Source organism: Poeciliopsis prolifica, unplaced genomic scaffold, assembly GCF_027474105.1.
Source record: "Poeciliopsis prolifica strain line A6 unplaced genomic scaffold, Auburn_PproV2 SCAFFOLD034, whole genome shotgun sequence".
Lineage (NCBI taxonomy): Eukaryota > Metazoa > Chordata > Actinopteri > Cyprinodontiformes > Poeciliidae > Poeciliopsis > Poeciliopsis prolifica.
The window spans coordinates 5,753,713-5,781,565 of NW_026562409.1; the positions used below are offsets into that span (position 1 = coordinate 5,753,713).

Consider the following 27,853-nt stretch of genomic DNA (forward strand, 5'->3'; position numbering starts at 1 on the left):
CTTAAATCTTTCGGAGGAGTCATTTATTTATATGTTATTTATTTATTTTTTAATGTTTTTGAGATTTGAGATTCACACCGCGAGGCTGTGCTGATCTGAATCTTTGTTGGCACCTGGAGAAGGGAATTTGTGCCACACTGGAGCTTTCTGGTGCGCGCCGGAGGACGATCCACGGGGCAATACAGAAAGGAGACGGAGCCTATGCTGAACGCATGTCCCCGCATGGCCTGAATACAAATAAACCAAAAGCAGCTGGTGTATGAGCTGCACCAGTCTCTAATTTACCCAACAAGCGTGTGATTGGTGTGGAGAGTCACCTCGCAGGAGCAGCAGCAGCAGCGCACTCTCCATTTTACGTGGATCTGCTCTCTGCCGGTGTTTCACGTAAAGCAGTAAAACCACGCCGACTGAATCGAGATTGAGGAGCTAAAAGTTTTTTTGTATTCTTGCTTGCATCGACCTCCTCCGGCTCGGTACCAATGATGACTGAAAACAGTGAGATGGAGAGCAACTCGCAGCTCCAGCGCTCCCCAAACAACATGCCCATCCAGCCGATGTCATCCAAGGCAAGTTGCGCAGATTCTTCAGTCTTTTATTATTCAGGTGATGCATGTTTCCTCTTGAAACATGAAAAAGAGACACTTAAAATCAGTCCAAACTTTGCAAACTGTTCCCGCCATTATCCGATGGGAATTGGCTGAATAGTGAAATTTCTTTGTTCATGCTTTTTTAGCGTCTTTTTGTTGTTTTGTTTTATAATTGATCATGAAATGAATGGGGGTGACAACTTTTCACAAATGCAGTTGTATTCTTGTGCCTGCGTCACTAGGTGTAATCTCCCACGTAACGACTGATGTCACTTTCTCCCGTGTACGTTTCTTCAACACACGAGTTTTTTTTTTTTTTTTTTTTTTTGAAGAGGTATTGTAATCTTCTATTTTTGGTACAAATAGCTAAAGATAAATTGTGACCTTGAAAGCTTCTGCATGTGCAAGACTTTTTTTTGCTCAATAATTATCCAGCCTATTATGCTGCTCTCACTTCTTTCCTTTTGGAATTTACACAGGAATATGCACAAGTGAAAGCTTCACAAGTGCAGATTTTGACTTGAACATGCAGCTGTGGATCATTTTCCCTCTATGTAGGCCTATCTGTCAGGGGCCTGGACTCATTATAAAGTGCCTGTGATGCCATTTGAGTTGTTGACTCAACTGTTTAAACAAAGATGTGGAGCTGTGAAAGCTTTCATGTTGCCTGCTTTTTAATGGCAGAACACTGGCTCATTAATTTGCTTCATGGACAACTTTCCCTGGAGTCTTTGTCTCCACCTCATGCCTCTTCCCGATGCCCACACACAAACACTGCAGGCTGCACTTTTGAAGCAAAGTGACACTCCGAAGTGATGCAGCCAGACACTCCACTGGATGCTCTGTGCTGCATCTAAATATTTGATGTCCTCTGTGAGAAGCTGACATTGCTGCCAGCTAACTGTGCTCACTCTGGAGCGATCCGCTCTATATCCACCCTCCTCGCCAGCTGAGACCAAAGGAAATCATCAGTGATTCGACTCCAGGCTGAACCGACTGGTGTTGAGATGAACTGAACGCCAGCTTTGGGTTAACTACGTTCTAGCTTTAATGACAAAGTCATGAATTTTGTTCAGTGTATCCACTCTTCACATTGATTAATGCAGTCTTGCTTGAATTCCATTGCTTTGTTTGAAATTCACTTTAATTCAGTGTAGAGTCGGAGATGAGTATTTACCAACCACAGACTTGTTCTGGTTTTGCATAATTTGTCACACTTGAGCAAATTTTTAGTATCAAATAAAGATAACCTAAATAAATGAAATAGCATTTTTAAAAAAGCACATATTCAAACTAATTTGGACCTAATTGAGAAAGTAATCACCTCATAAAATAACTGGTTGAAACCTTGTCTTGCAAAGATTATTTTAATCTCAGTAACAAGGCCTGACTACTATCAGCCTTGTGGCACCAGAAAAGAACAAAGCCTATTTCACAACAGGGTTTGAAATGGCCTAGTTAAAGTTTAGACTTAAATTCAGCGAAGGCACTGTTGCATCATCTTAAGAAGGCAGGTGATGCTCAAAAACCCTCCAATATGGCTGAATTAAAACAATCCTACAAAGAATTGTGAGTCAGAAATGTTTTACACTCATGTAAAAAAAAAATTCTATTCATTTATTTTGCATAATAAATAAATCCATAATTTAAAACTGCATTTTGCATTTACCATGTTATCTTTGTCTTTTTAAATTTGCATAATAATCTGAACATGCAAATTTAACTAAAAAAAACAACAAAAATGGAAGTAATCTTTGCAGAGGTAAATGCAGTTTTACAGCTCTGTTTATAATAATGAAAGTCATCTCAAGGCACTAATTAAAATTAATTTATATTAATTTCATCCAATTACATAGATAAATTTAATTTTAATTATAATATAGTTATTCAGATTCATGTGATATTATGTCGGCTATTAAAGAGTTATCTCTAAACAGATTGCCAAGTCATTCATGCTGCTGCAATCCCTCATCCTGATGAAATATGCAGTGACAGTGGGAGGAGGCAACTCCCTTTTCACAGAAAAAATGTCCAGCAGAAACTGTCTCAACATTGGTGTTTTTCCTGCCAGGCCCAGTTCTTCCAAACCAGTTCCAGTGCTAAACTGGTGCTAATGCTTGTTTTACACCAACTCTTTCTGTTTCCACCACCAAAAACTCTGGCACGGGAGCTGATAACCTGCTGCTATCTTGGCTCTAACTTTGAGTAGGATCAGAGAAAAGATCATCAGCGGCTGAGGGCAGAGTCATGGACACAGAATATTAAGATGTTACGAGCGTAATATTTTAAAGCCCTGAGTAAGACAAAAAAATAAACAAAAAAAGTCCAAAACAAAAGCAGATCAACTTTTGGGTAAAAATAAATAACCTTACCAGAGTTTAGATTGCAGTATTTATTATTTTGTAACCTCATTGGCACTTGAGTTTCAATTTGTATCTACAAAAGGAGCTTATAGTGGAAAACTTGCAAATTATCCATCAGGGTTCAAATAATATGCGTTGTTAAAGTCCCAGTCTCATGTCTATTTAAAACACCTAATCAGGAGCATTTCTGAAATATAAATCTCATCCACAGGAGGTAATTTTGAAGTAATCTAATCAGACTCAGACATGTGTCCGTCTCTTAATTGGACAGGAAAAGACTGGCAGAGAGAGTCTCCACTAGCAGATGCTCTGAGAAATCCACTAGCAACAAATTCCAACAGAGATGGATATCAAAAAAGAAAAAAAAATCAAGGACAGCTGTGTATGCTGCCAAAATGATTCAGGGGACAGTCAGGAAGTGTGGACTTTCTCTGCAGCATCCAACAATGTGCTGCCAATGTTGGCAGGAATGTGAGCACAGCAGCCAGTGATGTTGGTCTGTGTTGAAAGCTGTTTGGTCTCTCAGGGTATTTGATGCTGTTTGAGCGTTTCATGAGAGAAGTGTGAACAGGTAAACCACTTTTCTCCTCATGTAAACAATACGCCTGGGAGTTTTTGACCACTGTCAACAACAACACCAAATGTGTCTGCCCATTTCTCCTGTTGATTGGCCCATTTCTTTTTTGCCAAAAGACGATAATTTCACAAATGATCTAGTGTGCACTCTAGAATGTTTATTCATATAAAAAAAAGTCACGCTGAGTACAGCCTTTCAGCACAGCTGGCTCAGTGCAAAAATATGGAGGACATTCACCATGTGTGAAAGTGACTGTTGGTCCCGATTCCAAATCTAAATTACATGAAATTATAATCACAATCATTAAAATTAGACTTCCATCTAGTGGCATTCAAAGTCTGTGGAAGACCACTTTACTCATAAGAAAATACATTGTTGGCATTGTATGTTTTTAAAAGGCTAAAAGAGTTCTACATAATCTAGAAATGGTGAAAGATGAAATATTTATTAAAGCACTATGACTGAGACAAAGCTCTTCCCCAAAAATATATAAATAATTCCAAATCCATATTAAACCACCTAAATTCATTTTCCATTAACCAAATTTTGTGAATAAATTGTATAGTTTGCACAAATTGTTAATTCAAGTGAAGTTAGCAATGTTTTTACACACAAACTGCAATTTCATGTCACACGCTTTCTCTCTGTGTGTGTATGCGTGCGCATGAAATAATGTTGCAGCATCACTAATCCTTACATCCCTCCTGTAAGTAGCTGCTGAGACATGATACTAAAGACCACAATCTTCTCCATGCTATCAGTGGAATTAAATCAAAATGTCTGGAAGCTCCAGGGACCAAAAAATGCCTGCAGAACTGTGTTAGCACCAAGGAAATCCAGAGACCTCATGATGGTCTAGCTTCATCCTTTTAAAAAACAGGGAAAGGAAACTTACTCTACAACAGTGCAGTATTCACTTATTCAGCTGAGGTGTTATTAATGATCTACCTGCATCATAAAGATTACTACAGTTTCTGATTTCCAGAGTTTGCCACTGAATCAAATGACTCTTTGAAAGGACCCTCTTAAGTTCACTTCAGATCTTGTTAACGAACACCTCACTTACTCCCCGAATGAAGAGGCTGCGACACTGATTTTAACTGATGTAGGCGGTGAGTCAGGAGGGACTGCAACATGATATCATTGTGTCATGTGCCGACCTCGAGCGCGCTTTACATGTCACGTCAGTACATTTTAAATTTTCTGCATGCAACCTGGGGAAGAAAAACTAACCTAAAAAACCTGCAGGTTAGGGTTAACTCAGAAGAGACAGCTTGATGTGAAGCTCACAAACAGCCCTGTGATAACATTTTCATAATCCTCTTTGGCAGCTGAAGGAGGCCAAGGTCTTTCTTAATTAATGATCGCACCTTCACTGCTGTGATCGTTATTGATTTGACACTACAATAAAGGTGTGCGCCTCTGAAATATTAGAGTCTAGGTCAGAAGGACAGAAAAGATACGTGGTGCTATGAGTTTCTCCTCCATTAAACAATCCTTGAAACGTCAATGGAGAGAGATGGCGTGTGTGTGTGTGTGGTTCTGGGTGAATGAGCTTGATTGATCGTGTGTGTACAAGCGTTTGTGATAGGAGAAGAACACTGGAGGCAGCCAGTGATTATGCATTGCTTATCTCATATTCATAGCAGGAATCTGCCATCCAGCCATGCATAATAACCAATTTTAGGACATGGAATGGGTCCACACACTGTTTTCTTCTGAAAGACGCTTTCTTTTTCTTTTTTTTATAGGCTTGAAACTGATTTTATGATAGGTGAACATTTGTAGAAATGCTGTTATGTTTTTCTTTTTATGTTCACAGGGTAAAGTTTAAATACTTTGTGCTCTACTTTTGAGATATAATTCCCTTTAAACTACATATTCTTCCACTGACCTAGAATTGGTGTGAGCCAGGAGACTGTCTTTCACAGCACATTTTCACCAAAGTTGGTTTCTTAAAGCTGAAATATCCCCACTGAGAACAAGGTCAGACACAGTGACGTTGATCATGTATTTGACTGTGGCTGGTTAAAGGGAACCTTACTGCCTGTATACACTGATAAGAGGACTTTCTCATAAAAAGCACTTTGGACTTTATGCTGTTCTAATTGGATTAGCTAGAGGACTATATCCGCTTCAGTGTTTCTTTTTCTTCCCAATATATTCTGAACCACTACTTTTCTTCCAGTGGCACAGAGGGATATTTCCACATTTTAAAAATGGAGATTGATATTTCGAAATATGAAATTGAGAAATTTGAAAAGAGGGCGGAGGGAGCTTTAACATTCTCTATAAGACATACCACCAAGCAGCAAAAATTGACAGATACGTCAACAGTAAAAGCATTTGTTTGAAAGTGCACATTTTTTGTTGCAGTTGCATATGAAAACTGTGTGAGAGTTAGTTGATTCAGTGAGAGTTAGTTGATTCAGTGATCAATGAATAAAATGTGCTGCACTCCTGAGATGTCTGAAAGCCGTCGGCGAATTGTGAAGAAAAGCTGTTTATATCTGCACCTTCCTGATAGCATCAACACTTTATTGTTCAGTCGTGACCTCCAGACACATTCAGAGATTCCATAAATATCTCAGTCTGACCTCATTAAATTTTAACGGATGCTCATGTCTGTGTTCAGCAAAAGTCCTATTATTGATTTATAGATGTTCAGACTCTGCTGTCTTCTTGCAGAGTCTTGATTTTTGACATTTAGACTGAAAACGTGAGTCCTGTATGTGATTGGTGGTGGACTCATGCAGTTCTTGTGGATGCAAGCAGAACTTAGATTCCCTTCAGCATTAAGACCTTTCGTGTTAGAAGAATAAAATAAAGGTATTTTTGGGGTGATTTTTTGCTTTTAGAAGCAACTACTGGACCACAAAAATAACTTACTGCTGGGGTCAGCTCCATCACCGTAGGACCCTAAACCAGATGAAATGGCTATTAATGCATTAATTAATGATTTACTAATAAGAAGACCTACCCGAAATGCTTTTCCCACTTTCTTTTGGGAGCTATATGCTTTTTGATGAGTGTAAAGATATTAGGCTTGATTTACAACAAGATTTTGGAAATAAACCCAAGCTGTACCCTGAAGCAAAAATATCTCTTTCTCTGTCCAAACTCACTCTTTCTGTTTTTGAATTAAACATTCTGGATAAATTTATGTAAAAATTGCCTGTTTTCATGTATATTTATGTAAATTACATTTACTTGATTACCAAGAGCAGGATTCTCAAACAAAGCAGACATGTAAATATTTTTTATTTTATTTTTGTATTTGGAAATTTACTGAATGTATTTTCTCCCAGATCCATTGTGAGGCATGTCGCATTCTGCAAATTATTAACATCTCTAGATGTTCAGTTCGTTTGTGCCACTAAATACAAACCTCAGTCAAAAATTGTGCCAAGTGGAAAAGATGTGCAAAAACTGGATCTAAACACAAAAATGGAGCAGTCCATGTGAACCTGGGCTTTTGTTTCGTACAACAAAAGACTGGTTAATGCAGGAATTGTTACTTTACAGATGAAAGTGCAGGAAACATTACTTTGTCATTTGTGCCTCTTTCACTTTTGCCTTTGATTGCGTGAAAGACGGATGCAGTGTCTAGAAGTACTTTAAGGGGAAACATGCACCTCCCTAATGGCTCTGGCTCTAAATGGCATGCATTGGAAGCATCAGTTTCTCTTCCAAAATAAGACAAATTTGATGATTTCCCCCTCTGGTATCATCAGCAAGAATCACCCTCTCTGGTTTCTGTGCCTGAAAACCTTTCTATTACTGGCTACATTCAAAAAGCTGACTTGATTTGTATGAAATCGAGTTATACTGCTTTGCCACAATGACTTTGTTCACGTGTTAAATGCCTCCTCTGAACCCATCTCTCTTCTTGCCATGTGAGCTTCTCACCTGTCACAGAGATTCATGTGAGATGGCGCAGCGCTGCCTCCCTTTCGAGCATGAGGTCACTCCGGCTTTGACTCCATAGTAGGATACGCTCACATAATGCTCAAATGAAGGGTTACGGGAAGGCTTTTTAGAGCTGCACACTGACAGTAATTGAGACATGTGCTTCAACCGGTGCTGTTATGCTACCACTCGACTGCTCTGATTATGAGCTCGGCTCCAGCTGGAAATAGACAGAGTTGAAAAAAAAGTGAAGTAAATAAAGATATTAAAGACTTAAAAAACATTTACTGATGACTGGAAGGGAGTGATGAAACTGAATTTATTTAGACCCACAGATTCTTTGTATTCATATAAATTAGATTTGTCTGGCAAAGTGCCTTGAGATGACTTTAATTGTGAATTAGCCCGTTATAAATAAACTGAATTGAATTAATTGTTTAAGCATTAATAATGAGGATGGGGCAACAATCAGAGCAATCAGTAACAACCACTTTGAACAGACTTTGTTGTTGTTTTCTTTCAGTTGTTTGTATGAAAATCAAATTATAACCAACATCAATGCACTGTAAAGGAGAAAAATCTGTTTGTTCAAGGGTAGTTTTTAATTACAAAGTGAAAAGAAATGAATTGCAATTGTAAGAGGTTGTTTTTTTTTTGTTTTGTTTCTTTTTAAAAAAACAGACTTGGATAAATATGCAGATGGAAACATACACACAAATTAATGGACAGACATAAATAAATTAGTAAATTATTATCAAGATTTGGAATATACCTAAATCAAGTATCGAAAGTTCATATGTTTCCATACTTTTCCAAAATATCTGAAAAAGTTACCTGTTAGTTAAAGGTTTTTATAAAATACAGGCAAAAGAGAAAAATCCAGTCAGAGAAAAGAATCTACGAATGAATGTGACACATCAAACGCATGCAATTGAGATTTATTTTAATCAAGCACAGCACATTAAACAATGTGACATGATAAAAAAAAAAACAGAGCAATCATTGTAATGGACATAGATTTTCTAGTCACAGGCTAATTTGCAAACCCAGTCCTTGGTTGGACATTTGTTCAAAGACAGCAAAAATAAAATTAAGATTCATGTTACCTGAGTTCTATGATAGTCAAGGGGAAAAATACATATTACATTCTCTTTTTTTCTATGAATAAATATTAAAAATACCTAGGTTAAATTTCAAAATTTTAGCAATAAAGTGCCGCCAACAGCAGAAAACCCTAAGTGCAAACAGAGCTGTAACAGTTTACGACAAACAGAGTATTCATCGGTTTATTCTAATGAGGTTATATTATCCAAATGAAATTATGCAGGAAACATATGGAGAGAACTAATGCACTCACTCTTTAGTCTCTGTGCATTTGCCTCTGTGTCCCACACACAGATGCATACTCTCAAATAGACAAACTGTCTTCATATCTCATTACCAGACACACCGAGCTGCAAACAACATGTCCCTGTAAAGTGATTAAGTTTGGCACCGAGCAGAATGAGCACAAACAGACGGTGCATCTGCGCACATAGTGTCTGCATTGCTCTGATTATCTGTCTATGTGTCTGTCTGTTTGACTGTGTGTGCAACACCACTCTTCCCCTTCAAGAGGACAGCTTCCTCGCTGACTGAAGCGGCATGTCAGTGTGCATCTTGAGCATATGCGTGTAAAGCTGCGGGCAAATTTCTAGAAACGTCCATCCATCAATCAATGCCAAGCAGCTGCAGCTCACTTTTTAGGAACCTGAATCAAAACACAGCAAAAACTGCCGACATTCAACTTTTAGTGAATTACTGTAAATTTTAGTAAAAGATGTAAAAGAAAAAAACAATAATGCGATCAGAATGTATTTATGACAAGCTGGTTTTAACAAAGTGCCAACAGACTTAAAATTAGTTCTTCTTAAATATTATTCTCAAAACAAGTGAAGAAAGTGGTGAAAGACCTAAAAATATCCCATTTAACACCAATTCAAAACTTTTTAGAAATATTTTGCTGAATGAGATTTTGGGAAAGACTTTTACACGACAGAATTTTGCTGTAATGTTTTGATTTAGCCTTGTTTTCTCAGTGCAAACCTTTTATGTCATCAGTTGTACTAGCAGCATCACTTGAATATGCTGTTAACACATGATAACACTGCGCAAACCTATTTGGTTTAATGACAACGCCTCTCTTTGACCACTACTAAAGAAAATCATTTACACGCAGCAGAGTTCAATATATAACAGCAGGTGGTCGTAAAGAGAATTGGCTTATCTTGTTTAACCATGAACCAATCGTATGAGGAACATTTTGTCTCACTTACGAGAACTTTGAAACTTTGCTATTAATATTTTATTCACATGAGGTAATATTGCGTGCTATGAGTCACCCTATTTCCCCAATGAGAACTGGTGCGAGCATGGCATTTTGTTTATGGATGCTGGGATATTGCTTGTGCTGTCCTGAGGGTGCATTCAGCATGTGTTATTGCCTCCTGCTCAGCTTGTGTTTATCCTCTGTTTTTCTTTCTGTCTTCGTCAATGTGTGCAGCTCCAGAGATTGAAACGCTCACTATCCTTCAAGACCATGATGCGCAGCAAGAGCGTGGAGAACTTCTTTCAGAGGTCCTACAGCGACGCTCGCCTGCCCGCTGACTTTATCACTGACCCGCCACCGCCTTCTCCCCCACTGCCACCCGGCTCCCCTCTCGTTGGCGAACGCTCACCCTCCATTTCACCGTCTCTTAGCCCCAACCCCTCCATCTGTTCCCACTCACCGTCTCTCAGCCTTTCTCCATCACTGCCTGCAAAGCCTCCCCAAGCTCAGATTAACCACTGTTTTCAGGACCACATCTTTCGGAAGCCCACCAACTGCCAGCACTGCAAGCACATGATAGTGGGTAAGGTGCTAAAGCTGTTCCCGCAAGATTACGTGATTTCATGTTGCTATATTTGGCACAGACTGATGACCATTTGGGGAGGGGAGGTAGGAATGTATATGCAACAGAACACTTTGAGGTTAAAATGTGCATTGAGAAACAAATCTGGGCTTTCTGCTTTGTGTATTCAGGTCAATGGCATCACAAGAGGTAATAGAGAAGTTGATCAGCAGGCATTAGCAAACAATTTTTTAAACAATTTCTTATGTGTTGTGCAGCTTTTGAGTTATATTCCAGTTTGACCTGAACCTCTTTTGCAAACCTGATCCATGTGTTGTATTGTTGCCAAATTTTACTTAAATCCAGGCAGTGACCTAAACCCTCAATGTTTGTTTTTGCTTCACAGAATATTAGGAAACAGCCTTGGTTTCCAAACATGGAAATAAAGAAAAACGATTAAGTAACCTGTTTCAATTGTATTGTACCTCTTGTGATGTCATCAGAGACCCAGAAGCTTGCTTTTGGCGTGGTAGACGCAACTTAAAGAAAACATCAAATGGATCATGACATGCTGTTCTAGATGTCGAAAGTCAGTTTGATTTGTCTTACAAAAAGTCTAACTTGTAGTTTTAAAACCTTGGATAAGTTGTACAAATAACCTTAAATAGAAGGTTAAAGAATGCGTGCAACAAGTCAAACTGTTTTTTATTAGCTGACAAACTTTCAAACAACCAGATTTGTTTTGGCTCCAGTTAGTGGACATTTAATTAAAACTGACTCATTTCTTCAGTGCAGCTTGTGTGCAGTTTTCTTTTATCTCTGCCTTGCTGCTCTTATGAGCTAACAGCTACTAGTATTTCTCCTAAATGTGTTTTCTGTCACTATGACTGATTACAGTCTCCTACCTGCTCCCCTGTGTTTGTGTCCAGGCTGTTGTTTTGCATTCATTGTGGGGTTTATTTATGTAATGCATCACTTTTCTCTGGGTGCACTCATCAGCAGTCCTCAAATAAAGTCTAACCTCCTTTTTCCTTGTTAAGCTGATTAAGTAGAATCGATTTTCTTCTTTAAAGTTAAAACTGTGCTTTCTTAAAGCCCTCTAATTTTTCTCCTTCTTTCTTAAGTAGTTTGTTGATGTTATCTTCATCTGCAGCAAATTCAGAAATCACTCTTCTTTGGTTCTAAAATAAAAACAGGTTTTTGCCTCTTTATGCATATAAACATTATAAATAGAGATTATCTCATCAGAAAACAAATTAGGAAGACAACATCTGGAGGCTGTTTTTTTTTTTATCATTCCAACACTTTAAGTGAAAATGAAAACACTTGATGAATCATTCCTAAATCGATTATGTCTGAAATATCTCCAGCTGCTTTTCAATCTTGCCATAATTTAAGAGCTGTTGATTATAAGCTGTTAGTATTTGCAGATGCAACAGTACAAAGCTTGATAACCTGAGCAGACACAGATCTGCTTCTATGATCTGTAGGCCACTTTGTTCTTTTCACACTTTTTATGCACCCTGCTGCTTCAGTGTTTTTTTTTTTTTCTTCTTTCATTGTGGCTACATCAATGTCCATTTTCTGTCTTTAATTCTTTGTCTGACTCTCTGTAGGAAACTCCAAACAAGCTCTGCGGTGTAAAACATGCAAGATGGCTGCTCACCTGTGGTGCACATCAGAACTCTCGCAGCAGCAATGCCATGGAAAGGTATACACAATCTTGTGCTGGACTTTAAAAAAAAAAAAAAACATTTACAGTTTCTCCCATATTAGAGATTCCTTGTCACAAGTGTGGGGAAAATATGTCCAAATTTTGCAATACTATAAACAAAAAGCTCCACACAAGCCTAATAAACATGAAAAATTAAACACGAGTCGAGGTGTTGATTACTGAATCTACCTTAAGAACATGCATTTGGCCTTGCATTGCAAAGCCAGTGCAAAAAATACAAATTAGACTTTAAGCCCGCAGTTTATTTAGAATAATTACCAATTGATGAGCAAAATCCTGAGAAGAAATGTGAAGCAATGTGAATAAGCAACTTGACTACTTTTTCAATTAATATATTCAAACACTTCTTATACTCATTGTAACAATCTTGGGAAAAAGCTATTTGATCATTACCAGAACCATCTGGGTTTTGCAGCAGTAAATAAAATTTTAAAAAAGTACATGTCATAAAGCCAGAATGTTCAAACATATGACAACACAAAAAAATAATAATAATGAAAAAAAAAAAAACCCACCTCAACCTGGCTAAGAATTAAGAAATGGAAAGTCTAGTTAAACCCCAGAAAGACTGTTGCGGCTTTGTAGAGTCTGAGTAAGTAAGGTTGAAACCTTTGCAACTTCAGCTCTCCCTCTGTCTGATCTTCATCTGAAGTGTCTGTCAGGAAAAACGTCTGAGACTAGATGAAAGTACTTCAGAATCTCTGTAGGATATTAGCAAATTTCCCTTGCTGCTTCCTTTCAAACCTCACCATCTCTTGTCGAATTTTGCTGCCTAGTGTCACATCATCAACCAGTATAATTTATTTTTTCTGCAATGGAGGTGTATACTGCTTTACCTCTGGGATTTTTGTGGTTTTATTTTTCTTGCAGTTGTTAAAAATAAATGCATCACTCCAATCTGAAGTCACAATCAGTTTAGTCATCAAATATGGGTACTACTATCAAACAGACTTTCCACTTTTATAACCACATTTAATGTAACTGCTGACATGTTCATAGAATATTCATTCAGATGTCACAAGCCATGAATTATATTGGTTGACTTTGGATAAAAAAATTAAAAAAAATCCATGCACTTTTTAAATTATTTTAGACCAAACCATCATCAATTGCATTATTGCATTATCAATTGCAATGATAAATAGATTTGGTTGTCAAAAAAAAAAAAAAAAAAAAAAAAAAAAAAAAAAAACAATAAAAACATACTTTCCAAGGTAATCACTAATTTTCTCTCCAGTGATATCAAAGTTTGATTTCTAGTAACTTTTCTTGTGGATAGGCGAAAACATTAGTATGCAGGAGGAGAAGAGACCTTCTGAGAGCAACTGTGAACATTTAAAGAGCACTTTGTTGAAGACAGCTCACTGCAGTTTGACAGCTTTCTACAATCAGGAGGAGGATGCAGATAGTGAAAAGGGCATGGAAAGGTAAAATACATCTTATAATAAGGAGAAACATTTTGTTTTCTTTCTCAACATGGCAAAGAGACTCAGAGCGCCTAAATTTGCAAGTAAAGACAGAGACAAACTGATCTCAGCTGAGACACTTACTGTGCTTAATTCAGTGTGAAATTGCAATCACAGGGACTCACAAACACAGGCTTCCTTGTCCATGCTTGTATCCAAGCAATGCGTACACGAAAGTTGTCGAGTGAATTTATTGTCCACCATTGAAGGCAGCAGATAAATACATAAATCATTTCTTCTTCCTGCAACAGGTGCTCAGCTCTGGCAGCGCTCTCATGCTCATCGGTGTGCCTTTTTGTGTTTTTGATTCAGTTATTTTCATATGACTTTATTGAAGTCCTAAAATCGCTTCGCAGTTGAGTCCATTTTCCATGGTCCAGATCTGCACACAGGAAGTAATGGAAGCTGAAAAAGTCATTCTGCTTTCTGCTCTCCTCCATTAGTCCGGAGCATTCAAGCGAAACTTCAGCTCGCCGATGCTCGTCAATGACCAATTGGCTGTCGTCAAGGAAGTTCAGCCAAGCCAGGGTGAGCATTCGGAAAGTGCTTGTGTGCACGTGTGTGTTTGTGAAAGTGGGTGCACAGGTTTGTTTGCGTCTCTGTGCTTTTGTTTGTGACTTTGCTCTGTCTAGTGATTTGGGGTATTTTTAGATTTTTGTGCGCTTCCATTTGTACCGTAACAAACCCGGAGCCACCTCCCTCTCACCTTACAACCACGGAAGCATGAAGTGGGAAAAGATAAAGAGCAAGAACAACTTCAGACTTTCTGGGAGGCTGGTGGATGGTCTGCACTCTGAAAGTATGTGAATAAATATTTACAAGCTGTGATGTTTATGTTTTTTAATCTGTTTATGATTATATATATATATAATCCCGGACTGTTGAAGCTTAAAGACAGGCACAGCAGTTTGCATGTTTAAAATCTCAATAAACATTGAAATGCTTCCTAATTTATGATCAGCATGAGCTCTTTCCAGCTTTCTCCTGAGATGTGGTTACACCTTATAAATTAGGTTTTGAACACGTTGAATTTCCAAAGCCCTACTTTTACACCAGTGCCTAACAGGACTCCAAAATATTCCTTTTTTCTTTATCTTTTGATGAGCCACTGTTTTCCTTGGGGAAGAAACGAGAGGTGGTGAGGAGGGGTGTAACAATATATTCAGCTCATGAAGTGATACAATACTAAGTTCACAAGAATGAGTAAGAATACAATTTCACTAATCTAATGCTCCTGTTACACTTCAGCAGATCTGCCTTGCATTTCAATGCCATATGCACTGAGCTTTTGCTGTTGCATGAGGATAATGTTATTTATCCTCATGCTACAGAGTGCAGACTCTCTGTCTGCACTGAAGATAAACTTCTTTCACATCCTAAACTACTGAACTGACACCAGCAAGACTCACCTTTAAGATAAAGTCTGCTGAAAATTCAGCCAGTAGTTTTACCATTGTGGCAAGACTCAAATAATTAGATTTCAGTTGTTCACTTCAGTTATAAAAATGGAAATGAAAACTTAAACAAAACAGTGATAGCAACAAAAAGATTGATCTGGTGGCGTTCAACATTCTACTCCCTTGTTCCTTATACACAAACGCTATACAACACTTTAACTTTATTTTCACATCTTTAGCTGGCCTTCCTAATGAGCTCATTTAACTGCTTTGTCTCAGCACTTGAAGCTCCATGAAACCTCAATGTTCACAGAAGATGGTCTACTCTGTAAACACCATCATAGTTGTGGCTCCAATCAAGTTTATTGCTTAGGTAAACACTTCCTGGCTTTCACTAAAGTCTCACACTGACAGCAATTGGCCTGGGGCTTTGTGAGAAAACTTCAGTCTGAGAAGACATTTTGTGGTGTTTTAATATCGCAAGTTTTCAAATCATTGTATGTCGTTACACCCCTAGCAGCTACTGTAGTGCCTCATCTCGTGTGAATTACACAATGCTGACTAAGTCCCAGCATCTCATGCTGGGACGTTTTGTACAATTCAGGCATCAAGATTCACTCAACCTGCAGCTTCATCACCTCAAAGAATGGGTCTCTGCCAGGGCATGCTGAGTCTGCAATCTGTCAAACTCACAATGGCCTGCTACTTATTAAAATACAGAAGTAATGCTACTCTTGATTTCTATGATGTTTTTAAGACTGTAACAACATACTATGGTATTAAAATGTTAAATTGAATCTCTTGAAAACAAAGTCCATCCCTTTAAGAGTTATCCAGCTGCTCTTTGCATACGATTTGGTTGGATGACAAAAGTTTTCTATGTACTACTATCCACTCCACTCCATTCTCATTGATGGCTCAGGTGGTAGGAAAGAAAACTGTATGTGTTTCTTTGCAGTGCTGATAGTCAATAAATAAAGACTTCTTATCAGGAAAGTTAATAACTGTAAGTCATAAAACAATTTATTCTCCACTACTTTTAAATTTTTTATGTGATAGAGTGAGAGATCAGTTACAAATAACTCGTAAACACTGAGAGAATAACACAACTGGTGTTTGCACTAATTTACGGTTTTCATCAGTGTTAAAGAGCTATTTCAGTTTAATGTTTTCTAAAATTTATATTGCATATTTAAAAAAAATATGTTTTGGCATTAAAATTTGATGAGCACAAAACAATGTAATATTGACTAGTCAAACATGAGCTGATGTATGCTATACTAATGCTATAAAACACAAGTTGTAAGTTTTTAAACCTTTTTTTTAGCTTTATTAAGAACATGCCTTTTTTTGTTTCCTGTGTACCAATTATAATTTTTGTCTGAGTTCCAAGGAGAAAACCAGCAGATTTACTTTGACAAGTACAGAACTCTCCAAGAGTATGGTGAAGGACAGTTGGTGCTTTAGGTCGCAATCTTGTTTTCACAGTACAATGTGGGAGATGCTAAAACAAGAATCAACTTTTATGTTTAGATGCTAAGGTTACAGAAAGAAAAGACATCCAGAGTCATTTTCAATTTTCAATTCTAAGAGCATTCTGTGATTCTAAAAGTCTGTGAGCAAGGATTATTTAGACCTCTGTGATTACTTCACTTTGCAGATGCACTTCCTCCAGGGAAGTTTACCATTAAATACCTGTCTGATTTCAGTCTTGTGTCAGAATTTCAATTTTTCGGATTCCTGGTGAATTTTTCTGATGACAGCACAGTGGTATTTCATTCAGTATGAAATTGCAAATCGTTGCTGCTTCATCCTGCAGACATACACATGTGCAACTATAGCAAAAAACTCCAAACCTCTGCCTTCCATTCCACTTATGTCGAGGTGGATGGAAATAGGAGCAGAAAATCTCATTCCTAACCTAAAATGTGCTGCTGAAGCACTGAGCATTGCAGTCTACATGAAACGCAGAGATGAAGACTTTGAGGGGATTTCCATATTTTAAATATCTTATCTTATTCTCTTTGTACTTGCTACAGCTCCAGATATATCACAGCCCTTAAACTAAGACTCAGTAGAGTTATTAGACTGTCTTGATGTCTTCTTAACTTTTGGCTGCTGCGGACTTTCAGATATTAAGTGGGTCACTTTGGCCCAGGACTGAATGCATTACTGCTGTTATATTTAGCCCGCTTCCTCCAGATTCTCACAGGCACAATATCTATGATGTACAGCATTATCTCAGCGTGTCATCCTAATTGTGGCGTGTCGGCAGCAGACGCTTGGAGTTAATTAATAATTTATGGGTGTGATTTTTACTCAGGCGTAAATGTGTGTTTGTGTGGTGTGTGTGGTTTCAGAGGCTGCGCGGATGCGTGTAGACCCCGTGTATGCCGCCTTACGCTACGGGACGTCCTTGGCACAGATGAGCCGTTCCAGTTTTGGCAGTTTATCAGAATCACCAACACGCAGCTTGGTACGGCATCATCTCCCCAGTCAGTGAGGGTAGAGGACAGTTGAATGTGTGTCTTAGCCATAAAAATGGAGCTGATGGCTCCGGTCCGTTGAATCACTGACCAGGTACTGAGGTCAGACCTACAAATTCATAGTACAGAACATTTAGTAGGTTGTAAATTTCTACTGGGAGCTTTTCAGAGTCATTTTATGCTTCATATAAAGATATAAACGTGAAGCATAACGTAATATTTAGACAAAGCAATTCAAAATATTAAATAAAAAGGTTTAAAACCCTGCAGAGATGGTTACTACTACACTGTAAAACATTTGAAGGTAGTTTAATTTGCAAGTGAAAGTCCACCTGCTGCCTTGAAAATGCAACTTAAGTAAACAAGAAAATTGCATTAGTTTTAACTCAGAAATTGAAGTTCATTGAGTTGATTTAATTCCCTAACATAGTTTTTATTTATTATTTAATGTTGAATTGTGACTTTTAACTTAAGGTTACAATTTAAACCAAATAATTATTTCACATTATGCAAGAAAAAAAGTTATCTCATCTACTACAAGAGCACAAATTTCTCTATATATTTTACTCACAATATCAAGTTAAAATAACTACTTATTCAGCTCAGAAACATTTAGTGTGAACAAAACATTATCCCATAGCTTCGCAAACTGTCAGTTGCATTAAAATTAACATTTGCCTTAATAAAACACAAAAGTCAGATCAACGTTACACACTTCCATCTCAAGCTTCAAAAACAAACCACTAAGTACACTGGGAAATAGTTCCCACTCTGGGCTTTTTTTTCTTTCAATTTTTTTAGCTCTACTTTATTCAACTCTTGGAGCTTTGACAAAAGTAATAAAAAGCTAACACAACTTACTACTGTACATTTATCCCTTGGAAACTCACACATTTAGGTAAAAATCTAAAACTTGCTACATTTATTTGAGAAGAGGATAGACACAAGTAAATGCAATTCAACTTTTTTTTTTGTTAATGTTGCTTTTCATATATTTAGTTGTTTGCTTCACTCAATTTTTTCTGTTTTTTCACATTGACCACATTCCACCACTAAGAAGTTTACATATTTGAATGTTTTTTTTGTTTTGATATTTGCCATGTGGACTGGAAGTCTTCACTATTCCTTGGCTCTCCTTCACCAAATTATTGTTGCATCTTTTTGTACGATCACCTGTAACCATCTACACTTCACAAAAATGTTCCATCAAACAATTTTTAGTTTGTAACCTGAAAAAAAAATACGTTTTTACTAATGATTTCACTTAAAAATCCAAATCAACTCACCACTAAGTGAAACTGCTCACTAAATTTAATAACTGCTTGTTTCAGTTTGACAGTGAAGACGGTCATTAAGCACTTACAATAAGATGTATTTTTATTATAATTATAATTATATCAATATTTCCTGCCAAAATTTGAACCCCTCGTTTCTCTACCATTGTCATCTCTTGCAAAGTCAGCTAAGATAATTCAGAAAATAGTATTCTTAATGGAGGACAACAAACTGATTAGACATCTGTTGAGCAAATGCACGTAGTCTTTGGCAGGTGGGTGCTAACATTTTATTGTTTCCTCTTTATTTCATTCCTCAAGGGGGAGGGAGGTGAGGAGAGGCAGGAGAGACAGTGCAGCATGGAGGAGGAGATAACTCAGGAGACAGGGGGTAAATGCTGCTATGTGTATGTGAAATGTGCTGTGTGTGGGTCAATGTCTCTGCTGTGTTTACCTGTGCATGACTGCCTGCATGAGAGAGATATTTCATTTGTTTGCTTGTTAAAAAAAAAAAAAATTAAACCGCATAATTGTAAGGGTCTTTTATTTTTTGCTGCTTTTACAGAAATCCTCGCACCACTTCCAGATGCCGCCGTTCCAGAGAAAGAGATGGAAAAGGAGATGGAGAAGGAGGTGGAGCAGAGCTGCGAGCAAGCAGAGATTCCTGCAGAGGACAGCAGTTCAAAGGTAGAGCTCTGTTCAGTCAGCCACTCTGTGAAGGTCAGCCTTTGTTGTTTCATTTCTGGCATTTGTATTTCTATCTCACAACCCGAATAACGCCGTGTACAGGTGCCCAAGCGTATTGAAGTCCACTCCATCCACACCTATGTAGCACTCTACAGGTTCCTGCCTCAGGAGCTGAATGACCTGGAACTACAGTGAGTAAAAGCCAGACAAAAAGGATTTTTTTTTTGTGACCACATGACCGCAAGTGAGGACATGTGCTTGTGTGTCAGCATGTTTTGCTGCTTTCTGTGTTTATAGTTTCTCCCTAACATTTACCCTGGTGGTTATTCCTGCAGGATAAAATGTCCCTGTCAGTTTTAGAGGACAATTTAAAGGTTCCCCTAAGGACAATTAATTATAAATTTGGATCCCTTTGTTGTTCCCATGTAGAAGTAGCGTAGATTAGCTGTGCTCCAAGCAAGGGAGAAGATGGAGACAATGAACTACTGAGAAAGGAAAGAGAGACAAGGAAGGAAATTGCATAGAATAGTGAAAGTAAGAAATAGTCACTACAACCAAAGGGCAAAAATCAAAGTAAAAGTTCTGAGAGACGAAGGACAAAAAAGAGGATTGTGGGCAGACCTTGTGATGTGAGAGTATTCTGAGAGTGTATTGATAGTTAGAGGACAGCTCTCATAAAAGCAGAGCACCGAGACTGTTAAAAGCCATCTGTGATCCGGCTCCGAGTGTATGAGTACAGAATTTAAAGAAAGGAGGATGTGCTTCTCCCAGGTGAAGATGAAAAATTTTGCAACCGGTTTGGACAGCAGTCCGGTTTTATTTCAGTTCCCATGATTCACTCAGAAAAAGGATAAAGCACAAAATCCATGAATTAAAAACTAATGAGGTGAAATAAACACTGTTAACTCTGGCTCTCATTTTCTGAAGTGACCCTGTTTTTACTCAATAAGCAAACAATCTTGTACTTTAGACGGAAATAAGCACAATTTACAAATCAAAAATATATGAAAAATATATTTAAGAAACACAATATTGATACTCCAATTAAAACATCTGAGCATCTCCTCTAAGCACAAAAAGAAAATGAGACATATCAAGATAAGAAATGTGTTTGATACATGTTGACATGTATCAAAAACAATAATAATGAAAATATATGCAGATGTTGTAGATTTGGAGCCACTGTCTTATTTTGCAGTAAAAGTGCTTCTTCTTCCCATCAAGTATAGCTGATGTTTTCACAGTTGTGGCTTAAAGTAGGTTAATCCTACAGTTACCTTAAAGTTATATCAATATACTTTAAAAAAAATTGAAAAAATGGCTCCAAAATATATTCAATAACTCTATTTTAGCAACAATTACCAGAACAATATTTCCATGCATATTTCTAGAGTTGAGATTATGAGTGTGTGATATATGATATTATCTCACCCTATAACACACTGTTTAGTGCTAAAACTCAGGAGAACTGATGTACAGACAAAAAATTGGAGCATAATTCCTCCCAGTGTATCTGAGATGGTGGCGGCTGCAGAAAAGGGTCTCATCAAAACCCAGCAGCACAATAAAAATGCAGGTTGGGTCGGCTTGCTGACGGACCCGTGTTTTCATCAGCGCTGCGGCAGGAACCGCACCGTCCAAAACGTATAACTTATGACTCTCGTGGCTTTGTCACCTTTGTAAAAAGACACAAAGACTCGGCCGCATTTTAACTGCCTTGGCTTTGTAACCATGGGCTCTACAGCTTTTTGTCAGTCAGATAATATCATCTTTTGTGCTTCAGTTAAGCTCGCTTTCTGTGCTCTTACAGTGCCTCATCTGTTCGCCAGTCATCCCCCATCTTGTCTCCTTCTCCCTCTTTTTTCCCATCCCAAACATGCATCTTTTTAAAAACTCATGTTTTTTCCTCCAATAGTCCTGGTGATCGGGTGCAGGTCACAGACGACTCTAATGAGGAGTGGTGGAAGGTGGGTCTCTGTGTGTGTGTGTAGGTGTGTGCTTGTGTGTGTGTGCATGCACACATTTGCGGCTGCTTCTTTGTGTCACTTTGGGTGTCCAAAAAGGTGTGTGAATGCATATTTATTGTGCACATGTGCTAATTCAAGTCTTCAAATCAAACCTTTAGTGCGTAACACCTGCTCCATTTTTCATAAACATGCAGGCACCCACTTTCTGAAATAGAACATAATTTCCTCTGAAAATTACCAAAAGAGTTTAGCATAATGAACATGACTAGTGTTTCAGCCTCAACAAGGTGTTTATTGAGTCAGTAATGAGCTTCACACACTCCCAATGGAAAAAATGTTAAAGTGTGAGAGTGCGTGTCTTTGTATGTGTGTTTCAGTTCCAGACGAAAAGCAAAATTGACTTCTACTAAATGTATTTGTATTTGCTTCACATATAACTTCTGTTTCCACATATAAAACAGCAGCCTCAAAATACCGTCAACAGATTCTAGAGCAAGGAATCTTTAAATTATGTATGATTTGTGAACCATCTGTTCATTACAAAGGCACTTACCGTCACTTTGCATCAGCCCATTCAGAAAATAATCAATTGTTCTTATTTTTGCTTGAATACATGGACAATAACTCCATGCATAACTCTGCTGCCTTTGTGATTTATTGCTGAATTCGACATGGTTTTGATTGAAATGAAAAACAAAGGCGCCTTCTTGATTCACCCACTAAATAATTAGGCAGAAGATGACAGTCACTCTGAATTGCAGAAATTAAAAAAGGGAGTAATCATCTTTTCTTCCAACGAACAAAAAGATTTCCCCAAACTGTTCAAAGTCTCCATATATCTTCAGAAAACGACATAGGATTACTTATTTGATGTCAGATATTTGAGAGACATATTCTCAGCTTGATACAAATCTTCCAAACTTTCTGGAAAGAAATTGAAAGCTTTAGTAAAAATATCTACAGCTGGATTATTGTGGAAAGAAAAACAAAACAAAAGATGGTTGATCAAAATCTAAAGTGAATATGAAGCTTTAATTTGTCTCAATAGAGCTTTCAAAATAATACTGCTATTTTATCTGCAAAGAATTAGCTTTATGAGCTCCCATTCTTTTATTTTTCAAAGATATTTTAGATAAATAAATCAAAGCATTTTAATGTTGTGGATTTGTTTCAGAATAGAGTTGAACACACTCTTCCCCAACACTTGCACTTCCAATTTGCCACGTCTGCATTTTTGTTGTCATAATCGTGTGTAATAAATTGGTGTGGCCTTTGTAGTTACAAAACTAAAATGGTAATGAAAGCAGTTCTTTCTTCCCCCAATGAACAGGAAATTTGCATGTGAGTTTTCATATTGGAGCTAACAAGATTTTTCCTTCCTTGAAATACTGTTTATTTTCCCAACTGCAAAAAAAAAAAACAAAAAAAACATTCAGGACTCACAGAAAAACAACTTTAATTGTTTATAATGATCTTATGATTTTATTTGTGTATCATGTTGAGCAGTAAATAATACTAATGAGTATGAATGAACATTCTTCTTAATTAAATATTCCTTCAAGATGTAACATCTTAGTGTCAATGAAGTTGTGTTCTTTTATGTTCTCCAGGGTAAAAGTGGTGACAGAGTCGGTTTCTTCCCTGCCAACTTTGTGCAAAGGGTCCGACCCGGGGAGAGGGTCTGGCGGGTCATTCAGGGCTTTCCCGGAAACAGAGAAAAAGGACACATGGCAGTGAGAGAGTCGCAGGTAACTCAAATAAAAATACTTTCATTAGCTGCAATCTTAGAGACAGAGAAAGAGAGACTCATTAACTACAGGTGATGCTGAAGCTCAATCATGAGTATTTAAGGAGAAAAGAAACAGCTAAAAACTTTTTTCCCCCCGACTATTTTCCTCTGTTGTAATCTGAGCACAGAGTTGTCCAAAGTGTTCAAAGCAGTCTCACTGAGCTCAGAAAATGAGACTGGGCATCAAAATCAGCATATCTGGCTTTGTTGGTAGTAAAGCTTCACATAGATCAAACATTTGTCTCTTTTCAGTAGGTGTTGGTCAGAGATGCTGCTTTAATCACATGGAGAAGAGGGAAGGTTCTGAAAAACTTTGTAAAATGTTGCAAAATATTATTTAGGATCCTCCAATTAACCACTAAATGGCAACAATACTTATTAAGGATGTCCTTAAACCACAACTATAACAAGAATTAGAGTAATAATTTGGAAACCAAAAAATTATGAATAATTAAAATGAAAATATATTTCTAAAATGACCCAACTTTGTAGGTTTGTTTGATAGAAAATGAAGATGAAGCTAAAGGTCTTCCGGTCTGTGAGCATTAAATGATCAGAACATTACCTTCGAACTAGCATAATGGATTTGACATTCTGTGCTTGACCTGAGGAGAGAATGAATAATAATGTCACGTGTGTTGGAGCCATAAATGCACTACACTACCCTCATAATACGTGATTCCAAACATTCACTTAGAATCTTCCTGAATTCGTATTTTCCTAATTTTTGTTTCCTCTCTTCATTTTAGATTTGTGTTGGGAAGAGAGAAGAGGGGGAAGCTTTTCTGAAGCTGAGCAGTGGAAAGAAGAGAGGCCTGGTCCCTGCCGACTCCATAGAGGAGATCTGAACATTACTTCACTTTTACACTCCGACTCAAACTGTCAGCCCCGCACTCTGCCCCGCTCTCTGGAGAAATGACCATATAATCCCCTGCAACCGCACAGAAAAATACACACTCCTGCCAAGATCCGACGCCACCGTCTCTGACAAACATTTGTTTTCTCAGAGCGTTTATTAACTGCTGTCCTGCACCAAGGACTGTGATTGACTCAACATCTTAGACAAAGGGAAGCAGAGGTAAATGTGGCTTCAAATAATTGGATCGCATTCAGTTTTGCCTGTCAAAAACCCTTTTCCAACTGTGGGAGGATATTGAATCCTGTTATGGGAACATCATGCTTGTGTCAGTGTCCTTTTTCTTGCTTCTACCCACTCGGTGTGTCTCATCACTATCTGCTCATTTCAGGGCTTTTTTCCCTTGGGGCTGTTATCATATATTGTTACTGCAACTACAGACTCTTTTCAAGGAACAACCACTGCCATCCACTGAAAGCTACACTGCCACTAGAGAAACTTTCTGATGAGATGGAAGGAAGTCATACAAATTTAAAGTCTGCATCCGACAGTGCTTTAACTGATAAATGTAAAAATGTAGACTATGAATCAATTTTTTAAGAAAAAGTGAAGGCTCCAACGACCTTGTCACAGAGGTTTAAATCTGTATTTTCCAGTATATAGAAATATTTAAAGTCAAAGAATTGCATCGAGTGAACAGGGGTGTCCAAAGTGTGGATCAGGGGCCATTGGTGACCCTTGGACTGACTTTTTGTGGCCCCCAACCAGAGGTCACGCTAGACTTTTTTGTTCTCTGTCATCTTGACCAACAACATTTTAAAAAATCAGTCATGTACAATTTTTACCTGTCAAATTGTAATCATATAAACATAGGCTATTTAGCATTTTTATGTGGTTTGGTTAATATTCACCAAGGAGAACCGTGAATCCAGATTCCATCACACATAAAGCAGATAAATGCATCTAACTTTTTCTCCGTAGTGACAAAAATCACTGACTGTGGCCCCAATAACTTACAATAAGTAAAATTAAAGACTCCACTTCAATTACAGTCACTTTTCCTGCTGGGATCTGAACTCACAGCTTCATAAATTCCTCCTGGTTCATCAGTCAGTTGGATCCGTCTGATCCAAATCAATTCGATTAACGTGACCTCTGCCCCCAACTGCAGTTCAAGAATGGTACAAATTCATTTATTAAACATCCTCTTATAAATCAGGGTATGGTTTTCTTGCTATGGAAAATGCTGAGTAAAACACAAAGTATTTTGCAGCCAAAATGTTATAAGAAGAACCAGGTCTATCTAGTGGCTTTTACTGAGAAGCCGACTTTACCAAACTTTATCTTTACCTTTTCCAACCTCAACTTTTATTTCGTATCATCTTGGCTAAGTGTAGCAATCGTTTTGAAAGAATGTGACCCAGATCATTATTTTATTACAAAGAATACATTTTTTCAACTGAGCCTAAAATATTGTGCAGAATCCTAGTTATCCCACTCTTGGGTCTACGACAGATTTTTGTTGTTCTTTTAATTGTATATTCTTTGCCCCCAAGTACTTCTGACATGATGAATTTGGTCCAACTTACAAACATTTTGGACACCCCTGATGTAGAAGGAACAGTCAGTATTTTGAAGCTTTTTGTGAGCGTGGAGAAAGGAAAGAAAGGTGTCAACAAGTGTGGAAGTTCAAAGCGGAAGACGCTGTTCTGTTTTCACACACCAGCTCGCTGCGCACATGAAGGTTTGGCGCCTGCTGAGATTCGTTCGAGGTCCGCTTCAGGCATCGCAAGCACTGCCTGCCGATTTCCTTTTTTTTTCTAACAAGTTTACTGCTACTGAAAACAGCAGGAAATAAAACACACCTGCAGCCAGCCATTGCAGAAAATAAAAACAGCAACATTTTAAGGGTCTCTCTGGCTGTGACGAAGAGCCTAAGTTTCTCTGACGGTGCAGAGGAGGAGGCGGCACAGCGAGAGAGATGACACGAGCGCTGAACCGTTATGAGTCAGCGTGCTTCGAGGTAACACTGTACCCATGGGTGCATGGGAGTCATCCATTGATCAAATGTCAGCCCGCCTTCCTTCCCTCCCAGTTTGGCCCTTCTTGTCTTCTTGTTATTGATGTGACTGGTCAGCTGTGATATCGAGTGAGCACATTTTTTTTTTTTTTTTGCTTGAATCCCAGAGCACTTTGGATAGTTTAGACATCTATAGTTAATTTATTCATTTTGCAGCTAATCTAATGCATTTTTTCAGCCAGGACCCCCCTTCCACCAGCAGGGGAAACATACAGTTTGCATGTCAAAGACAAAATGACTTGAAGTAGAGAATACATTAGAAGTCATATAAAATATTTATCATTTAGATGAAAGAACAACTTTCTCATCTGCATTTCAAAACTTTGAAAAGGTCTAATAAATAAGCATCTTCTCCTGTAAAAAGTAAAAGTAGCATTTATTTTTTTCCGTTTATCACCATTATCTATGTTGTCAAACAAATATTGCAACTTTACCATGAAATTCTCCATGTTGTTTGTGTCTTTTTGTCAAAAAGCAGCATTGTCTTAAAGAATATCTGCAGCATCCTCTTCAGGAATTATTAAAGATGTGTAAAAAGCCTTAAAATTATGATTTTTTAAAATTTAATAGGATTTAAAAATAGAAAAATTGGTCCTTTATTTTAAAAACAGTAGAGTCAAATTAATTAAGAATGACCACAAATGTTACAATACTGAGATAAATGACTATTCAAATTCATTTCAATTAATTTAAAAAGTATGATGTTAATGAAATTTAATCCTTTAAAAAAATAAGTTCTCACTTTTTTTTATCCGTGTCTTCGAGCACCATTCAAATGAAGTGTTGATCTCCAGGATATCGTTTTCTGAAAGCAGCAGCTGGTTTACACTTACTCATATCTGTGGTCAGAACAGTAATTAAAGAAGGCACAAACACATGGGACTGTGTTGTTCCAGGACCCAAAAACCAAGATGGTAAAAAAACAGAAAAGGGTAAAATCTTGGTGGCCTGGAGTCTCCAGATTAATGAGATGCTCTCTGTATGCCAGTCATCTGTTTGTAAAGTTTCTTCACATTACTAGGACTTGAACCCCTTAACTGACATCCTAAAAATGCTTACATGTAATGCAATGGGTTCATAAAGGCACCAATGTCATCATCACAATTAGAAGGTTAAATAGATCTGTGCCTTGGTCCAATGATACTGAAGCTACGCCATTCTGAGGTTGGATTAAAAAAAAAAAATTAAAGTACCTAATATCCAATGATAAGTACAGTGGAGGATCTGTGATGCTGTGGGCAAGTTTCTGTTCATGCCCACAGCATTCCACAAACTATTTAAAATACGCTATTCAATATGCTGAATAAAAAATATCAGTTATGGATCTTATGTTACCACATACGAAAAGTCTTTCTGCAGGAAAAGATCTGTGCAAATTAAAGAAAAAAAAACTAACTAAATTAAATGCTTTCTATACATCTTTCCCAAGGGTAACAGTAATCATGCAGAGGGCTGTGCAAAAGTGTAAGCTAACCCTGATATGTACCAGCACCTTCTTGTTACTTTACTCTGCGTAAGTTTGTGTCGCATCGCACTTCTGAGGTTTCTAAATGTAAAGTAAGCATCTGGTGTCTAGTGTCACAAAGTCAATGTTCCTCAACTTTACCTCAATAAAATGTCTTTTCCACAAAGTTGTGGGCTCATTTTCTGACGCACTATGCGTACAATCGAGGGACAGATACTCATGCTTGATGATCTTTTGGATCCACTACACAGAAGGCAGAGCTTCTGGTGTTTTTCTGCTTGTGTGTTTGTGCTAAATGAGGCCACTTCTCTTTTAGTGCTGTCCATGCATAATGCACCATCCTGC

The 27,853-nt window shown here is 37.7% G+C and overlaps 1 protein-coding gene across 1 annotated transcript; it reads left to right on the forward strand.

Moving 5' to 3' along the window:
- LOC129374028 (SH3 and cysteine-rich domain-containing protein 2-like) lies at positions 1–27,667 on the forward strand. The gene is made up of 11 exons (XM_055052218.1): positions 1–566; positions 9,979–10,327; positions 11,923–12,017; positions 13,951–14,035; positions 17,265–17,380; positions 18,986–19,055; positions 19,230–19,351; positions 19,454–19,542; positions 21,267–21,318; positions 22,929–23,066; positions 23,857–27,667. The coding sequence occupies exons 1-11, from the start codon at positions 480–482 to the stop codon at positions 23,953–23,955; spliced, it is 1,302 nt and encodes a 433-aa protein (XP_054908193.1). The 5' UTR covers positions 1–479; the 3' UTR covers positions 23,956–27,667.
- Positions 27,668–27,853: the final 186 nt, after the last annotated feature.